Here is a 20,611-nt window from a genome sequence, read left to right as displayed (position 1 = left end):
GCACTTCCCTCACTTGAGAAGATGGTCAAAGGTATGCCTAAACTTAGTCACCTTCATGATGATACTTGCAAAGGTTGTGCTTTAGGTAAGAATACTAAAAGTCCATTTCATAAAAGTGAAAGTAGAGCTAAAGAAAAGTTAGCACTTGTTCATTCTAATTTATGTGGACCTATGTCTATTGCTTCACCTAGTGAATTCTTATACTATGTAATCTTCATAGATGATTTCTCTAGAAAGACTTGGATTTACTTTCTAAAAACTAAAGAATCTGATGAAGTATTAAGTAGGTTCAAAGAATTTAAGGCTTTAGCTGAAAATCTATCTGGAAAAAGAATTAAAGTGTTAAGATCTGATAATGGAGGTGAATACACCTCAAGTAGTTTTCATGACTTTTGTGAAGAGACGAGAATTAAGAGGGAGTTATGTGTTCCCTAAAATCCTCAGCAAAATGGGGTGGCTGAAAGGAAGAATAGATCCATTGTTGAAGCTGCTAAAGCAATGATTCATGATCAGGATCTGCAAACTTTCTTATGGGCCAAGGCATCTAAGACTGCAGTGTATATTCAAAATAGATGCCCTCATCGAGTGTTGAAGAACATGACTCCTGAAGAAGCCTTCACTGGAGTCAAACCTGACATCAGTCACCTAAGGATTTTTGGAAGTCCTGTCTATGTTCATGTGCCAAAGGAAAAGAGAACTAGGCTAGAGCCATCCGGAAAGAAAGGTATTCTTGTTGGATACGGTGAATCCTCCAAAGCATTTTGTGTCTACGTTCCAAGAGAAAGGTATATTGAGGTAAGTAGAGATGTTACTTTTGAGGAAAATATTGTTTTTAAGAAATCTAAAGGTTCCCTTACTGAAAATGATAAAGAAGTTAATGGTAATCAAGATATGGATGTTGATACTAACCCTGAGATTCAAAGGGAGTCTATTGAGCTTCTTGAACCTATTGAGCATGGTGATCCTTCTGAGCCTCTAGATCCAACTGATGGACCCAGAGATATTGCAATTAGCAAGAAGAGACCACTTTGGGTCAGGAACACAATTCAAGAAGCTGAAAAGTTTTCAGCTCCCCAAGGAACATTTAGAGAAAGCAGGAGACCTCAGACGTTTTCAAACTATGTTGCAATGATGTGCAACATTATTGAGACTGAAACATCAAGTGTAGAAGAAGCTATGAACCAGCAAGCATGGAAGCTAGCCATGGACGAAGAATATCAATCCATCATCAAGAATGATGTATGGGATATTGTGCCTAGACCTGAAGGTAAGTCTGTCTTTTCCTCTAAATGGTTGTTTAAAATTAAACATACTACTGATGAAAGTATTGAGAAATATAAAGGTAGATTTGTAGCTCGTGGTTTTTTCTCAAAAGGAAGGCATAGATTATGAGCAAACATTTGCACCTGTTGCTAGATATACTTCTATTAGAACTATTATAGCTATTGTTGCAGCTAAGGACTGGAAATTACATCAGATGGATGTAAAGACTGCTTTTCTTAATGGTGTCATTGAGGAAGAAGTCTATATTGAGCAACCAGAAGGATATGAGATTCATAATAGAGAATCTCATGTGTGCAGATTGAAGAAATCTTTTTACGGCCTCAAATAGGCTCCTCGAGCTTGGTATGAAAAAATTGATAAGTATTTAGTTAACTTAGGATTTTGTAAGAATGATGTTGATTCTAACCTTTACTTTAAAGTATTTGATGGTAAAATGCTAATTCTGGTTTTGTATGTGGATGATTTATTTCTAACTGCTGAAGATAATCTCATCATTAAATGTAAGAAAGAATTAGCTATAGAATTTGAAATGAAGGATCTACGCCTAATGCATTACTTTCTAGGTTTAGAAGTATGGCAAAGATCTAATGAAATTATCCTTAGTCAAGGAAAATATAATATTGATATATTGAAGAGATTTGGAATGATGGATGGCAAACCTATGTCTAATCCTATGGAAACTAATTTGAAGAAATTGAGTTTATCTGCAACTAACTCTGATTTTGCAGATCCATCGGAGTACAGGCAATTCATTGGATTCTTGATGTATCTAGTTAACACTAGACCGGATATTTGTTATGCAGTGAGTGCCCTCAGCCAGTTCATGAACAAACCGAAGCGTGTTCACCTTGTTGCATCCAAGCATATCCTGAGATATTTGCAAGGCACAAGATTCTCGAGACAACAAACTGTCCTCAAGGGTAGCAAACTTCATCTTGTGGACAGCGAGCTTCATTTGAAGGCTCCGAACTATCATTGATGACAGCGATCTTCATTCTAGAGACAACGAACTATTCTCAAGGGTAGCGAACTTCATCTTGTGGCCAGCGAACTCCATTTGAAGGCTCTAAACTATCATTGATGACAGCGATCTTCATCCTAAAGCAGCGAACACTATCTCTGGGGCAGCGAACCTCCTTAACAGCAGATACCCTATGCTTAGAAATAAGTTTATCATTTGTATATCCTTGGTTGAAGGCATTATCCTATTGTACATAGTTTGTTGGTTCTGATTGCTTCAAGTGTTGAAGCCATATTGTAAGATACTTCTGATTATTGCATAATAAGATCTGAGATCTATAGCTGGGTTTTTCACCTCCAAGAGGGAGGTTTTCCCAAAGTATTCTCGGTGTTCCTTGTGCACATTGTTTTGCTTTCTGTTATTGCTATTTTTTGCTACAGTCTGATCCTAAAATTAACATGATATCAGAGCAAGTTCCTTCTATAAAGCCTAACAGCTTGAAGGTAGATCTTGTATTACTTCTTTTGCAGGACTAGGGCTAGCATGAATCAGCAACAAATCTGGACAATATACCTGCTGGCAAATTGAGGGCATCGATGGGATGATAGCAAGAATAAGATTTCAGGTGTTCTCATTCCTCTATTCTCAATTGTAGGGTCCACTTTGTTTGGAGATTTGCATTTGATTGCCTTATTGCCATTGGTATCTTATCTAGTGCACAAAGTTCTCTTGCTTGTTAACTACTTCATCTGAGGGTGCTTTCATATGGCAGTTTGTCCACTTGTTTTCAGATCTCAGTATTCCTTTAAGGGCTGCATAGCTATCTTCCTAGGGTTTGTAACAATCACCCTAGTTCGAGCTTTGTTCTTGTGTTAAGAATTTGTTCTAATCCACTTTGAATTATTGAAGTTAGTTATGCCCTACTCTCTATTTTGAGTATGTTTATCTCTCAACCTATTTGATGTGGTTTATGCATTGATCTAAATACATCCTTGGCACTTAAGACTTCAGCATGTGTATTCAGATATAAATCTAGGAGTATTATGATGGATATAATAGCAAGCACAAATAGGAAGATGAATACATTTATAGGAGATTCAAAAACATGGAACCTTAATCATTGGTATGGTAGGCATGTAAAGGTAAAATGTCTTAGTCGCCCTATTTAGTATCTATGCCCAATGATGACCTTACTATCTTCATATTATGATCTGATCCCCTATGATACTTGTTGAATAGTTCTAATGCACCGTATTCTATCTAAGTCTTGAAATGATCAATAGTCTTGCGGCTCTGGAATTATATACTCTTATGGTGTGTCTCTTGATTTGCATCAAATCTTTTATGGGTTGTATCTTTTGTTCTATGAGTGTTTTATGTTTGGATAAAGTGGTCATGTAGGGTTGTGACTGTGCAACTCTTGGTTCTCATCAGCTCTTTGTAAAAGCTATCATGATCCTTGTTATATTTTTATTTTAACCTTTCTCTGCTCCTCTTGTGTAGAGGATTGCCGTTAGCTCTAATGCATTTTTTGTCATGGCTTTCATCATCCTCACATAATATTCATTGTGACATTATCTCTTCAATTTAAGCATACTGCCTATTACATTCTTTGAAGTAAGTATTCTCTTGATGATGAAACCTAAGATGAATGAGATATCTAACTTATTGAAGTTGGCTTTCGATCATACGCTTGTGCTCAACTACAATGTGTATCCTTTTTTGAGTGGTTGATACTCATATCTGATTTTACGCATTGGCTGGAAGGACAATTTGGCTTATATACCTTGCTTATGGATTTTGTAAAATGTTTTCTGAAGTCATACACTTGCCTTAGTTTTTTGATATAGCTAACTCTCTGTTATTCAAATATGGAAAACAATTTTAGAATGTTGTGTAGGTTTACACTATGGTTGAAGTTGATCATAGACTGGCAATATCCATTTGAGCAATCTTGGCATATGTTGTCAATGGTGGAAGTCTAGTCAATAAGGAGATAAGTTACTCATGTTGATGCTTCTCTTCAAGAGATTCTTGAATTACCATGCCTACAAGCTTAAGAGGGAGCTTGGTTTCTTCACTTGAAGGTATGCCTTGATCATAATGATTGTGCTATGGGTCCATTACCATGCCTACAAGCTTAAGAGGGAGCTTGGTTTCTTCACTTGAAGGTATGCCTTGATCATAATGATTGTGCTATGGGTCCATTTCGTAAAAGTGAAGTAAGGAAAAGATTGGCATTTCTCATCTTTGATTTATGGCTGCCTTCCTTGATTGATTCTTATATTATGCAATCTTCATGAGACTTGATTACCACAATTTTATATTAAGAATCAAGAGGGAGTTCCATATGGAAGTTTTTGAAAATATGAAGCTAGATGTGTAGCTCATAGTTAGAAGGAAACATTTGCTCTTGCTGCTAGACATACTAATATTAGAACCACTTTAGCTAATGCTACAGGCTGGAAGTTAGATATAAAGACTGTTTTCTTAATGTTGTCTATATTGAATAACTAGAAGGTTATGAGAATCAAGATAGAGAATCTCATGTGTGCAGATTAAAGAAAAGCTTTTTACGGCCTTAAGCAAGCTTCTTGAGATTGGTATGAAAATATTGTCAAGTATTTGATTAGTTTAGGATCTTGCAAGAATGATGCTGATTCTAATCTTCACTTTAAAAGTATTCAATAGTGAACTGCTAATTCTGTTTCTTATATATATGTGAATGATTTATTTCTAACTATTGGAGATAGTCTCATCATTACATGTAAGAAAGAATTAGCCACTGAATTTGGAATGAAAAATCTAGGCCTAATGCATTACTGTCTAGAACTAGAAGTATGGCAAAGATCTTATCCTTAGTCAAGAAAATATGTCATTGATATGATGGATTGTAAATCTATGTCTACTCCTATGGAAACTAACTTAAAGAATTTGAGTATTTCTGCAGCTAATTCTGATTTTGCAGATCCTTCAGAGTACAAGCAGTTGATTGAATTCTTGATGTATCTAGTTAACACTAGACCATATATTTGCTATGGAGTGAGTGCACTTAGCCAATTCATGAACCAACCAAAGCATGTTCACTTGGTGGTAGCCAAGCACATCCTGAGATACTTGCGTGGAACAGTTGGCTATGGGCTGAAGTATCCAATCAACACAGTGATCAATTTGGAAGGCTACTCTGATTCTGATTGGGCTGGAAGTGTTATTGACAAGAAAAGCACTTCAGGAATTTGTTTCAACTTGGGTTCCACTATGATCTCTTGGGTCAATAGGAAACAGTCCTCAAGTTGAATACATTGCTTCAAGTGTGGCAACTAGAGAAGCAGTTTGGCTTTGCAAACTTCTTGTTGGGTTGTTTGGACAACCTTGGGAATCCACTGTTATTTATTGCGATAATCAGAGTTGTATTAAAATGTCTAATAATCCCGTGTTTCATGACAAGTTAAAACACGTGCAAACTCGTTATCACTATGTTCGTGATATGGCACAAAGAGGTGCCATCCAGCTGAAATATATCAGCACTGATGAACAAGTTTCAGATGTTCTCACCAAGCCTCTAGCTCAAGTGAAGGTTGAGTACTTCAGAGAGAAACTTGGAATTGTCAAGAACACAGTATTGATTGAGAGGGAGTCTCAATCCTAGTGATGCAATTTAGTTTGCATCTTCCACCCTCTGCAAGCAATGCAAGGTGACATTGTATTCTTCTCTGGGAGAAGGCTGAGGTGTAAGACCTCTTCCACCCTTTGCGGGCAATGCAAGGTGACATTGTATTCTTCTCTGGGAGAAGGCTGAGGTGTAAGACCTCTTCCATCCTCTGCGGGCAATGCAAGATGGACATCACAAAATGAGTTCATGATATTTATGTGTTTTATTGCAGGTATACTCTATGGAGCTTATACATTCATCCTTGTGGTCAATGCAAGATGAAGGTCATGAATGGATCATGATAAATGGCAGCTATCCTCCCTAGCTAAGAGGGAATGTTAAAAATTGTAGCTAGCTCGGATACCTGACTATTGAATTTTAATGTTGTCAATGACAATTAAAATTCCTATGTATTACCTCTCATGCAATCTGAACCACTTGGGGCTGGGCCCAAATACATGTACATGTAATTATGTCTTGCTATGAATATTGGGCAAGACCTATATATAATGTAACTTGTGGATAGGACAGGCCCTATAAATGTAACTTGTAATTTGGTCTGACCTTGATTGGGCGATGTAACTTGTGGTCCTATATTGAATGTAACTTGTAACTTGTGAATAGGGCAGGCCCTATCTTTTGTATCTTGTAATCTTAACCCTATGCTTTGGCGCCAAGTTGAAAGGGCCGACCTAGAGTGAATTGGGAGGCTGAGTCACATATATATACAAAGGCTTAGTCATTGAATCCAGATACACATAGCGAATTGTCTTCAATCAGAAATTATTTCCTTCATTCGGCAAATTGTTTCTCTGAGTCAGTGAACTATAATTTAAGGATAGCGAACCATCTTGCAATGACAATGAACAAGGTTCTAGAGACAGTGAACTGTCCTCAAGGGTAGCGAACTTCATCTTGTGCACAGCGAGCTTCATTTGAAGGCTCCGAACTATCATTGATGACAGCGATCTTCATTCTAGAGACAGCGAGCTATTCTCAAGGGTAGCGAACTTCATCTTGTGGACAGCAAGCTCCATTTGAAGGCTCCGAACTATCATTGATGACAGCAATCTTCATCCTAGAGCAGCGAACACTATCTCTGGGGCAGCGAACCTCCTTAACAGCAGATACCCTATGCTTAGAGATAAGTTTATCATTTGTATATCCTTGGTTGAAGGCGTTATCCTATTGTGCATAGTTTGTTGGTTCTGATTGCTTCAAGTGTTGAAGCCATATTGTAAGATACTTCTGATTATTGCATAATAAGATCTGAGATCTATAGATGGGTTTTTCACCTCCAAGAGAGAGGTTTTCCCAGGGTATTCTTGGTGTTCCTTGTGCACATTGTTTTGCTTTCTGTTATTGCTATTTTTTGCTATAGTCTGATCCTAAAATTAACACTCTTGATTTTGTACTCATTGCCAGCAAGTTGGAATATCTTGGTCAAAGATGTAAATAACTATCTCCAGTTCAAACACTTTAAAGTTTAATAATGTTGTTTATGTTATCCTTTGCAAGGAAATGCGACCAAAAAAGCACAAGTGAGACATCAAGTAATGCGTTAACTATGGAGAACAGAGAAAGACAAAGGAAGAGATAAAAAGCCAAACAAATCGTGGGAATCAAAGAAGGGAAAATCCAAATCTAGAGTAAGACTAGAGCATTGGTATTGTGCGAAGAAAGGACCCTGAAGAAAGATTATTGGTCTCGAAACGGAAAACAAGGAGGACAACAAGAAAATAACAACGAAGCAAATGTGGCAGGTGATGTGTTGCAAGATGATTTGATTCTTTCTTTAGATAATATTAATAATTCTTGGTTGTAAGATTCAAGATCTTCATTTCATGCCACACCCCATAGGATATATTTTCTAAATTATGTTCAAGGTGATTTTGGACAAGTTTTTGGGTGATGATGAATTGCAAAATTGTTGGAAATGGTAAAATATAGATAAAATTGCCAAACAGAAATTAATGATTGTTAAGAGAAGTGAGGCATGTTCCTGATTTGAGAAGAAATCTAATTTTAGCGAGACAATTAGGAAGTGAAGGTTGCATAGTTACATTTACAAACTAATCCATGGAACGTCACTAAAGGCTCGTTGATAATAGCAAAATGAGAAAAGGTAGGTACATTGTATCTATGTACTGGTAATTCTAATTTTTATATTTCTTTAGCTTCCGCAGTAATAGATACAACATTATGGCACTATAGGCTTCGGTACATGAGTAAGAAGGGGATGAGGATTCTCCATTCTAAGAATTTATTGTCAGGTTTGAAGCAAGTTGATTCGGATTTTTGTGAAACTATGTTTATGGAAAACAAAAGAGAGTCAAATTTCTAGAAGTTGGGAAGGAAAAGAAGAGTGAAAACTTAGAGCTTGTGCACTTAGATGTATGGGGATCGACTTTATCATCTCTTGATGTCTCTTATTTTTATGTTACTTTAATTGATGACACTAGTTAAACTTGGGTTCATTTCATTCCGAAAAAAATTGTGTATTTAATACTCTTAAGAAATGGAAAGCTTTAGTTGAGAATGAGACAAGAAATAAGTTGAAGTGTCTCAAATTAGATAATGAAGTGAAGATTACAGCAAAGATTTTGATAGTTATTGTTCAAACCTAATCAGTTAGGTCCCGAGTTGGTATAAATATATGTAAGATCTCATTGTAGATCACAGGCAAGGAGCGAATAATGTAATTATCATTTGTGCAGAGGATTTGGTCGATCATAGGTGATCGAGTTGGGTTTATGTAAGAGGTCTTAGACCTCCGGTATTGAGCTTAACCGGAACTGTAATCTGGCATGTTTGATGCTATCATAGGCAGTTCTTTCCGGATTGTTGTCCAAATATTTTGAGGTGGATGACCTCTCTGTAGCCAGTGAGACTCCATTGTGATGAGCAGTGCGCTCTAGGCAGTGTGCCTTCCTGCATGTGCAGGCCCCTATTGTAATCATATACTTTCTGCAGAAGTATCATCTGACTGCGGGTAGGGTTTCCCACCGTAGTTTTTCCCTTTACCGGGTTTTCCACGTATAAATCATGGTGTTATGTGTTATGGTTGCATGGTATTGATTCTCTGGTTTTCAATTATGCTTTAATGATTTATCGGTTATTCTGGTAAAAGGTTTTAAGTGCTTTAATTCACACCCCCCCCCCTCTCAGTTGTTCACCGGTTATCCAATCAATTGGTATCCGAGCTATCTTTTGCTCCAAATTGATGAAATAATGCTACTACTCAGGGGGAGTGGTCAGCCTTGAGATTTAGAGTTTTCATATTCTGTTTGATATCTATGTCATATCTTTGGCATTGCTTTCAAAGGGGGAGGAATATATGTGAAAAAACATTGCTATCTATTTTTCAGATTGATTGCACTCCTTAGGGGCAGTTTGGCCGTATTTGGTCTTTTGAATCAGATTTGGTTCAAAGCTTCATTGCTATATCATTTTATGGGAGATTGTTGGCTGTCTTCCATAGGGGGAGACTTGTTTGGCATTTCTTGGCACTTTGTTGTTTTTCACATCTAGTGTTGTCATCAATGCCAAAGGGGGAGATTGTTGGCAATATGAAGGAATTGATTATGTGTTGCATTGATGTTTTGTCATTGATGTCAACAGTAGATGTTATGATTGTTTACCGGCTTCCGATAGAAGGATTGGATTGGGAAGATTATCAGTTGATTGTCACCGGTATGATCTGGATGATGGAATAAGTTTGTATGAATGGTTCATATGCTTCTAAAGTATGTTTCAGTCAGTTGGTATTGACTTGATCGGATGCTATCTTATGTTCTAGTAAGCCTGCTTTATAGGTCTGGTAAGGGTTTCACCGGCAGAGCTTTATTGAAGATCTTTGATGAAATGCATAAGTGGTGTTGGTGCAGCTTCTAGAAGGGATTCGGGATGCTGATGGTGATTGTGTTCGTGCCTCGACTGATTGGTGTCATTGCTTTGGCGTGTGGGGATCTAATTTAGGTCCGGTGCTATCTAGGTTATGGACTAGTTTCATGTAACGTGTTGGTGGATCCTCTAATGCGCTTTTGGGATATTTATTGATTGCATGATGTTTGTTTGGCCTTAGGCCGACATGTTTTATGATTTTATTTCAGGATTATGTAATGGATCTATTGAATTATCATTTGGGTGGCCAACCTAATCGGTTAGGTCCTGGGTTGGTATAAATAATTGTAAGATCTCATTGGATCATAGGCAAGGAGCAAATAACGTAATAATCATTTGTGCAGAGGATTTGGTCGATCATAGGTGATCGAGTTGGGTTTATGTAAGAGGTTTTAGACTTCCGGTATTGAGCTTAACCGGAACTGTAATCTGGCATGTTTGATGCTATCACAAGCAGTTCTTCTTTCCGGATTGTTGTCCAAATATTTTAAGGTGGTTGACCTCTCTGTAGTCAGTGAGACTCCATTGTGATGAGCAGTGCTCTCTAGGCAGTGTGCCTTCCTGCATGTGCAGACCCCTATTGTAATCATATACTTTCTGCAGAAGTATCATCTGACTGTGGGTAGGGTTTCCCACCGTGGTTTTTCCCTTTACAGGGTTTTCCACGTATAAATCATGGTGTTATGTGTTATGGTTGCATGGTATTGATTCTCTGGTTTTCAATTATGCTTTAATGCTTTATCAGTTATTCCGGTAAAAGGTTTTAAGTGCTTTAATTCACATAATGTGACCTAAGACACAAGAGGAGATGGACTACATGTCAAAGGTTTCGTACTCTTCAGCAATTGGCAGCTTGATGTATGCCATGGTGTGCACAAGGCCAAATTTTGCACATGCAATGGGAGTTGTGAGCAAGTATATGAACAATTCTGGCAAAGAGCATTGGAATGCAGTAATGTAAATTCTCGAGTATTTGAGAGGTACTACTACTTAGGCAATATGTTTTGGAGGCTCACATGTTGATTCAAAATTAACAAGTGATATTGATGGCAGGGGGAGCACCACAAGATATGTGTTTACAGCAGGTAGAAAAACAATTAGTTGGATTTCATGATTGCAAAAGGTTGTTGCACTTTCCACAACAAAAATGGAATGCATTGTTGCTACAAAAGATATTAAAGAGATGATTTGGTTACAATGGTTTATGTTGGAATTGGGAAAGCAGTAAGAGAATAGCATATTGTATGATGATAGTCAAAATGCCATTCATCTTGCAAAGAACTCATCCCTTCATTCTAAGACTAAACGTATACAACTCAAGTACCATTTCATACAAGCAATTTTAGAAGATGGACAGTTGAAGCTAGAATCTTGCAAAAATGTTAACAAAGGCAGTAAGTCAAGAGAAACTGATTTCCTACTCAGTTTTTGTTGGCCTTCATGAATGATAATGTTAGAAATGAGAAACAAGCCAAGTCCAAGTGCGTCAATCCAATGGGAGCTACAAGTGCAGCAACATTACTACAAGATTAGTCTCCAAGTAGGAGATTGTTTGGTGTGGAGACTAATCAATGTCCATGTGGGAGATTGTTGGTATGTGGCGACTGATCATGTTGTTAGGCTTAATTTTTGGTGATTTTGTCAACCGCAGTATCCACCCAAATCAAATAACCCATTATTTAATAAAGGAGTCAGCCATTATTTTGGTATGTAAACTGACCTTTGTTAACCGCCAAAAAGACTTAATGAATAAGTGGTTGTGGAGTAAAAAATTATCAAATTGTAATTTGTTCTTCACAAGATAATAAAAAGGAAGTGGACAGTCGTTTCTCTATGGATGTAGCTTGCATTAGGTGAACCACGTTAAATCTTTGTGTTATTGTGAATTGTTATTTTTGCCTCTTTAATTCTGCATTATATTTAATATTATTTATTGCTCCAATTTGCCTAAACCTTAACAGGCTGCAAATTATACCAAGACTAGCTCACGATTTTCACCCTTTGATACAACTAGTAAATTCATGTGAGCCCCCACTTTGATACCATATTGTAAAGATTAATAGAACATGATATTTTACTATTCTATTAAATAACTAGATTGATAATTACAAAGAGTTTCATCTACTTATAGAGATTGGAGAAGAAACCACCCAAATGGATAAACATTACATGACTCACTTAAAGCTAAAAACTGAACTATAAAAATGGAATGAAAAAACCTGCCACTAAGGTGGCTTTATTACAACTGTAAGCCTTATCTTTTAATAATTTAATATTATTCTAACATAGATGATGACGAGAAACTTATATTGCTGTCAAATGCCATCATTGGCATACAAGAGGAAAAACCAAGGAGCGAGACCATCACTAAGTACTTGGGTACATTGGAAGGGCATACCTGCAAAGGATGCCACTTCAAGGGGCAAAAAATCTTTGAACATCCAACACTGCATTGCTTGTGAGCAAGCAATCCTAGGAAATGTTCCCTTACATTAATTCATCCTCCAGAATCCCATAGGACCATTTCTATATTTTTCCTAATAGGCTAGAGAAAAAAGTCTCCTTAAAGAGAGGTTTATAATTTGCAAAAAACTAGCAATAAAAAATGAAAAATATTTAATGCCATTTTTGTTTGATTTCATCAATTTCTAACAATGCATTATGAGAGTTACAAATTGACTTTTCAAAGAGAATGGTTATGCTGTCAAAGTAGGGGCACTAAGTTGTGGTGGCATTTGACTTTAAGGGCATTTGCTATTCTGGGAATGCACGGAATTGGACCCTTTTGCACCACTAAATGAGGCATTTTGCTCTTAGAAGTCCCTCCACTTCGGTGGTTATAACTGTATAGTGTTATGTAGCTGATTTGAGGACGAAATCCCTTGAATCTCTAAACCAAAGAGTGAAACCCCTTTGGCTCCATTCAGCAGTCTAATCCAGGAGCTGCAACAGTCTGACGATGATCTCTTTCTTCATTTTTGACAAGCGTCTGGTAGTCTATCACAGCTGTATACAGTACACAGTGAATCAGTTATGGAGAATTGTTTGTAGGTCATTGCATGTGGTGCAAGTTTGGCATGGTCATATGCTGTCATCTATCTGTGTAATCCAATTTTATGTTGTCTATAAAAAACAATATTTCAGTGTAGTGTGGCTCACAAATTCATGTGCAGTAAGTTATAGAATTTTTGTAGAGGTTATTACAGATACTTGCATTAGTGTGTGTTGGGATTAAGGTATCTCAACCTTAGAGTCTCAACATTGATTAATTCTTGATTATTTTATTACTTATTTCCTAAGTATAAACTTACTATGTTGCTATATCACTTTGTGGAACCCTATTGTGAGTTGGCTTCCTACATGTGAAGTGAGGAACATGAAATTGTGCCACTTATCACCTAGGCACTCATCTTGGACAAAGGAATTTGTAAAATTCCTCGGAGGTGCACTTTGGTGACATGTGTCCTTGTATGTTAACTCTTGCCAAGATTGGGAAATCGCTATGTCAAGACTAAAGAATCATGGGGAGTTAATGTTTGGCAGCTGGTATTTATTGTTGAGTTTTGTTTAGCAGGTTTCTATGTGCGTTGGGTATGCCCATAATTGAACTACTCACCAAGGCCCAAAAAAAAAACTTGGGAAAAACTTGGCCAATACTCAGCAAAAACTTGGCAAATAACTCAGGAACTTAAAAAATTGCTTAAATTTAATTAGAAATGCATTTTTTTGCAAAATTCAATGAGAAGATGCATCGAATGAGTCAATAAATGAGAACACAAAAGAAATAAGCTAAGTCTAGATATATTTAAACGCAAAGTGGGTACAAAATCGCATCCTCATGAGGAATGTTGATGGCTGGAAGCAAAATAGTAAATAGTTTTTGTAGAACTAAAAGTAAATATATCAATACAATTATATCTTTCTCTTGCCAACTCTAGTAAAAACTAGGGGAGAGGAAGAACTAGAGGGTCTAGTTCTAGAATTTTTGTTGTGGGAGTGACTGTGCCTACTCGCTCAGTATGATTGGCTCAAGCTATGGCTCATCCTCCATCTTGGATGTAGCTTTGCCTCTAGTTGCACTTGGCACTGGCAATGGCTCCTCATCCTCCTCAATGTCATCCAGTGTGAAACCAAATCCACCCCCTCCTCCTCCGTAGCTTGCATCTCCAAGTCATTGATGTCATCCTCTATAAACAACAGAGGTTGCTCCTGCGATGTCCAATCACTGTAGGGATCTATATCATCCAAATCAATTGGACCAGCCAGTGCTTCCTCTACCTTCCTTATGTGCAACTGAAGATTATATTACACAAAGACAAGCTCATTGAGAAGCTTTTGAGCTAGCTTGCTCCTCTTCTTCGTGTGGATGGCCTCACACAAGCTCCAATTGCGCTTACAATTGGATGAACTAGAAGGAAGACATAAGATTTTGAGAGCAAATTTTTTGAGATTTGGGGTATTTCCACCCCAACTTTGCCACCAAGCATCTACAAAATAAAATTAGGTTGAAGGTAGCACCCCTTGCGGGGTCTAAAGGTGAGAAAGAGAGGGGTAGAGAGATAGGTCTAGATCTTGGGGGAGAGAGGAGAGAGTGAGATGGAGAGTGGTAGAGAGGGGGATAGAGGAAGAGTGAATAGGGAGATAGATAGGTCTAAAATTCGAGGCAAATAAAGTGAGTGAAATAGAGAGAGCGAGAGAATGTTGATGGGAGCCTACTGATTACTGAAATTTGACTATCTGAAAATTTAAAAGATCTAAAACCTAGAATTTGCATTATAACTCCTAGAGATCTGAAACCACTCTCAAACATCTTGTCAATATATACATGAAATATAACTTAAAGTATAAGACTTATACTTAAATGTTATATTTCATGTATATATTCTGATGAAGAGAATGAGACTGACTTGAAAAAAAAACCATTGGATAATTTTTGACATGTTTGGGCCTTTTTTTTAATGCAGCTGAATTTTTTCTGGAAACTCACCGAGTTTTTGTGAAAAACTCGCCAAAAAACTCAACAAGTTTTTCCCAAGAACTCGGCAAGTTTCTTCTGCAAGTCAATGGCGTAAATCCTCGCCAAGCAAAAAAACTCGTGAGTTTTTGAAAACTCGCAGAGTTTTCGGCGAGTAGTCCTTCTATGGGTATGCCTAATTATGGCTTTGGCAGTTTCTATGCAGTGGGTGTGGTGTATATGGAAAGTTACCATTATGGAAGGACAGGTGTTAGTGCTTTGAAAGTTACTATTTGCAATGTGTCATGGTTATGACAAGTTGCTATTTTAAACAACACTTGACTACATAGGCATGGAAGATGGTTTTGGAAACCATCGGAACCTACCTTTCATATGTGAGCTCTATAAATATGTCAGTGCCTTAGTTGTTTTTGTTCAAACACTTTGTTTATTTTCTGAGACGTCGTTATGCTGCCAGAATTGCTCTAGAATTCTCTGTTGTTGTAACTACTCCTGAAGAGCATTGGCTCTATTCATTGTATTGTAATCTTTGTTACTGTAATACAACTGAGTTCTCTGTTTTGGAGTGTAGGCTTTTTCCAGTAAGGGTTTTCCCACGTAAGTTTGGTGTTATGCTTCTATGTGTTTACTTGTTTGAACTTGATATTGCTTATGAGTATCTACTCTGTAACTGATTAAAGGGTTTGTAAGAAAGTTTTGCATTCACTCTCGTGTTAGATTTAGCATTGGAAGCATTATTCCACACTTAGCTTCCTTTAAGTGTGCTGGTTATGCAGACATTTGGCTAGGTCTTCTATCTGTTTTTATATATGATTTATGGTTTGGCTCATGTTAAGTTCTCTGCCTGCATACACATTCTGGGTTTTGAATGCAGGATTTTGGTAGTTATCTTTGTATATATCTTTTTTTTAAATGATATAGGGTTGGGGCCCCTTAATAGAACACTGGATCTTCCATTTTTTTTTTTAAAAAGATAGATTTAGTACATATTTCTTCCCTTCAATTTCAAGAAATTTCCAAAATAACTACTTGGAGTCCAAGCCAACCTCGTCAAACAAATGGTTAGCATTTGACTAGATGCAAAATAATGTGTAAAAACTAGATGAAAAGTAAGAGACCATGCATTCGGTACTTCAGAAGTTTAAAGCTTATATGAAACAAAACCAATTAATTTTGTACGTTATAAACAAAACCTAGTGAATCAGGTTTACCATATCCGTCAGTGTAGCCCAGAAATATAATAGACTTGGCCACGTTGACAAAATTAGTCTGTTTAATTTAGAAAACTAACCTACCCATATTATTATATGAAAAAAATCAGATGTGTGATTATATAACCCCTAATGCCTTCTGATTATTCTACAAAGTACGTGAGATAAAAAGGTCAAAGAAGAAATGACTAGCTAAGGAAAATAATCATGAAAGTGATGAACTGAGCATTGACGAGCGAAAACACTCTTAACACAATGATAACACAAAATAACATACAGTACCAAACTATCGAAGCTGCAATTGCACAATCTTGTCAGGCAGAAATCATTGGCTTACCAAGTAGTTTTCGATATATTTTTTTGATACAATTGATAGACGGCAGCTCCAGATTGAACATCCCATAATACAAGATTCTTGTCCTGGTTGTTAGATGGTCGACGGAATGTCTGCAAAAGCTTCCCTTGAGGAGAAAAGGCTACAGCAATGATACCAGGAACCCCAATAGAACAAATCTGAGTGGCTCCGTCACAATCATAGACGACGACACTGCTTTCTGTGATAACTAGAAGTTTACTCCCATCATCACTAAACTTTGCAGAAGTGCATGTCACCCTGCAACCATTCAGTAGATTAAAAACAGTACTCTACATATCATAAACACAGCACCCTGCCACATTCAATGTATTAGAAAATACTGAGATAAACTTGCCAATAAATTCATGTTATGATGCCGACCAATGTTGGAAGCATGTTGTATGCTTTCCATGTTGTATAGTTGGTTAAGGCTATGGAGACTAATGATCAGAAAAAATTTAAGCATTTTGGAGCTAGTGAAATCAGGAAATTACAATTTTCTGATTCTGAAAAAAAATTGGGTGCATGTATATGTTTTTAATTTTTTCCCATGGTTTTTAAGCATTAATGCAAATTGTGAAACCAATTTTTGATTGTCTCTATTAATATCCACACAAGTATAAGGGTTGAGAAGAGCTTTATTATTGTATTGAATAGTAAAGAGGATTATTGTGCTGGGTTTTTAACCCGAATGGATTTTACCAAGTGAAATACTATATACTGTGTGTGTTCTGTTTTTTATTTACTTTAGATTCTATGTGCATTGTTTCTTGAACAAGTTTATCAGGTTTCATCTTCCTACAACCAAATAATAATTAAGATCTCAGCTCAACTCACTGCCAAAGCATTAGATTAAAACAATCAATCATAGCAGGTATTGGAACCAGTAAAGCTTACATTGCATTCTGCAAAGCATAGTTTTTTACTATTGAAAACCACACCTCCACACACACATATAGATAATATTATTTATATTGGTATTGGAAGTTAACCTAAAGCCCTAAGGGCATTTAATTCCAGACTGCCTTATAATTTTATTTAAAAAGTGCAGCTTAAATTCCACATATTTTTTTCTCTATTGCCAATAAAAATTAACAAAATTTAACCCCAAAGGCAACTTAATCAAGACCGCCTAATCAGTTTTCAAAGAAAATCACTATGAACCAACTAAAGTCTTAACTTGAAATGAAATCTATAGTTGAAAATTATAGAAACATTCCACATCAATTACATCACAACTACAAGAATTTGCAATACTTAATTTCAATCTGCTCCTATAAAGGATTTTGAATCACTGTGATCCTCAATAGTATCTATTCTGGCTATCCTTTCGAGTCCAATTGATCAACTTTGGTGATCTGCTTGCACTAACATAACCCATTGCTTCTGTATTCCAATAATGTTTCCCAAAACAGATATGTCATCCTTTTAGCACTGATTAAAGAAAACATTCACTTCCGAAACGCGGTCAACCATATTAAAACAATATTGAGTCTCACAAATTTCCTTCAACATTCTCTCCAATCTCTATGAAGCAATATCATACAACAATTTAAATAAAGATTATATTTTGAGAGGTTTACAGACTCATACTTTTCAAGTTTTACGGCTGGCTCTCCGTCTTTGAAAGGCGGGCCAACAAGAAGGGATACGCCTTCTGGCCCTCGAACTGCAAATCAAAAAGTTTATGGAGAAAAAATAAAGCATAAATTTTACGCTCATTTCAATGACTGTGACAATCAAGTAAAACACTGAATAAAGGTTACCAATATAGTTCAACGGGGCTGAAGAAGGCTCCATTTCTTCAGGTTCTGAGGACGTCTAAGCACCTCGGCCTCTATCTATTATGGAAAACTGGTTTCCTTTTCGCCAAATCTTGAATTAAAGCAGCTGTGATTCGAAAAAGATTCGACGGAGGAGATTGGGAAGCTTTTAATCTTTTAGAATGGATTCGAACCCGCGGCCATTTGATTTTTTTTAACATTAAGAGAGAATTAAAATTTGTGAATTAATATTATATTTTTTAGTTTATAGGTTATTTTATGAGAACTTTCTTCTAAATGGATTTATATTATAGGCATATTTCTTTTTAAGTATTTGCATGGTATTTTTTGTTTAATAAAAGTATTGGTGAATGCTATGAATTTAGGGGAATTGGAATGGACACTCAATAGGTGAGGGGCGTCAATACGGGTGCATCCTAACTTCAGGGGTCCACGTGGATCCGGAGACCAACTTTGACCCTCGCCCAGCTAAACCGGTGAGTTGGCAACCCGGAATCGTGAGGTGGAAGGTCAGTCAATTTTTTAGCCACGTGTCTGGTGCGCATTGGTTTGAGGTGGTGAAATAGTGTTGTTTTGTACCCCTGACCGGAACGTTGGCAGACCCACCCCGGTAGCTGTCGACATCTTTCGTCAATCTCGAACGCGGTTTATGCATGGCAAATTTGTAGACGGCAACCCATTTCACCGAGCTCTCCCTCCAAAAATGATGCCGCCACTTTCAAACTTGCCAACCTGTCGCATTAACTCTGCATCCACTCGCCCTACGTCCAACTGGCCCATCACATTTTTCGAGCAGAGAGGCATTCATGGCATTCATCTCCTCACATTTCGCTCCTGCGAAAGGTCATCCATTTCACGCACTTTCTCATTGAAGGGTTTACATTACCTCACCTCCTACTCGCCATGGCATGCAACCAAATCGGCAAGGACCCAAAACGTGTGCACCTTTGACCAAGTAAAGGATTTGTTTTTCTCCTTCGAATTTTGGACTGTGCTCGATTTTTTTGCCCTCCTTTGACTGTTTGATGTTTCCTTTGGTTTTTGCAGGGTTCGGCTGTGACGAGTATGCATTGCAGTGGCTATGGCAGACCAACGACAGCTCCCCCTTCGACCCAGGTGAGGAAATTTCCTCACTAAGGCATGTCGATTCCAGTTTTTTGTTTGAAGGCTACTTCCCTTTTCTATTTCGGTATTTTTTTTTTCATTCTTTGTCTTTCCGCAAGTCTTTGTGTTTCTGAGCACAACACGATGTGTTTTTTACCACAATTACATGCCAAAAGGGAATCATAATCCTATGTTCAAGGTCTGTTGTTCTTTTTTTTGCTCACTGCTGCGAGAAGATGGGTTTACATTTATTGCATCTCTGTATGTATTGATGGCTTCTAATCGATGTACAACTGAATTTTGTTTGAGGGTTCAAGGATTTGAATTGATATATGTTGGAATTTTGTTTGAGGGTTTGAGGGTTCGAGGATTTAAATTGATATATTTGTTACATGGTTTCAATGCTCGAATGCTTTGGAGAGTTCAATGCCTTCGGTTTCCAAGGGTTTCACTATTTCACTTTTCAAGAGATTGATTAGGATTTCAATGGTGCAAATAATTGAATTTGTTGAATGTTTCAGTGGTGCAAATGTTTCAATTTGTCAAATGTTGGAATTTTTGAGGGTTTATGGGTTTCTTGGTTTCAATGGTTCAAGTGTATATTTGAATATTCGAATATTTGAGTCTTTGTGAGTATGTGGGTTTGTGGGTTTGAGGGTTTGAATGCTTTCACTGCAATACATTGCTTCAATGATTAAATGTGCATAGCTTCAATGCTTAAATGTACATTCAATGCTTGAATGGTTACATGTCTGAGGGTTTACACTCAATAAAATGAAGTTTATCAATTGATTGTGAATTAATGGTTGTCATGTTTCAATAGTTTCAATGTTGTCAAGTTTCAATAGTTTTGAAGAAGTTGAGAAAATACAACTTCAAAGATCCCAAGAACACCTACAAACAAAATACCTGTCACAAGAGAAGAATGGAGGCAAAAAACAATAATGGCTCTGAAGAAGAAAATTATCATTCAAAGAGGGAGTCTATAATGAAAAAAAGTACAATACAATCCTTATAAAAAGATATTAGCAACCCTAAAGGTGTGCAACCCTACATGTGTGCAACCCTAAAGAAACCCTAAAGGGATAATGTGTATTTAATAATTAGAATAAATAATTATTAGCTAATACAAGATAACTCTAACACCCCCCTTAAGATGAACTTAGGGAGTAGCTAAAAAACTAAATGCATGAAGCAAAAAATGCAACTACATGATGAAGGCAAATTTGGGTCCCGGCAACAAAGCCTGATGAGGTACCCAAGTACAAACCATCTTTGTAAAGCGAAGAAATAGAGAAAACCTCATGTGAAAAAACTCTACTCCAAAAAGAATAACTGTCGATCTGAAGAACCTCCACTGAAATAGAAGATGATCAGGTAGA

At 37.0% G+C, this 20,611-nt stretch overlaps 1 protein-coding gene across 1 annotated transcript in view; it reads right to left on the bottom strand.

Annotated features, from left to right (window-relative positions):
- LOC131072135 (uncharacterized) overlaps window positions 1–18,292 on the bottom strand; it is a 71,492-nt gene extending 53,200 nt beyond the window's left edge. The window contains exons 1-3 of the mRNA XM_058008202.2: window positions 18,108–18,292; window positions 17,935–18,010; window positions 16,324–16,599 (exon numbers count right to left, since the gene is read on the bottom strand). Coding sequence (XP_057864185.1) covers window positions 16,324–16,599; window positions 17,935–18,010; window positions 18,108–18,141 — 386 coding nt within the window. The 5' untranslated portion in view covers window positions 18,142–18,292. The remainder of the gene's footprint in view (window positions 1–16,323; window positions 16,600–17,934; window positions 18,011–18,107) is intronic.
- Window positions 18,293–20,611: the final 2,319 nt, after the last annotated feature.

Source organism: Cryptomeria japonica, chromosome 6 (genome assembly GCF_030272615.1).
Source record: "Cryptomeria japonica chromosome 6, Sugi_1.0, whole genome shotgun sequence".
NCBI lineage: Eukaryota > Viridiplantae > Streptophyta > Pinopsida > Cupressales > Cupressaceae > Cryptomeria > Cryptomeria japonica.
This window is presented reverse-complemented; position numbering and strand designations above follow the sequence as displayed.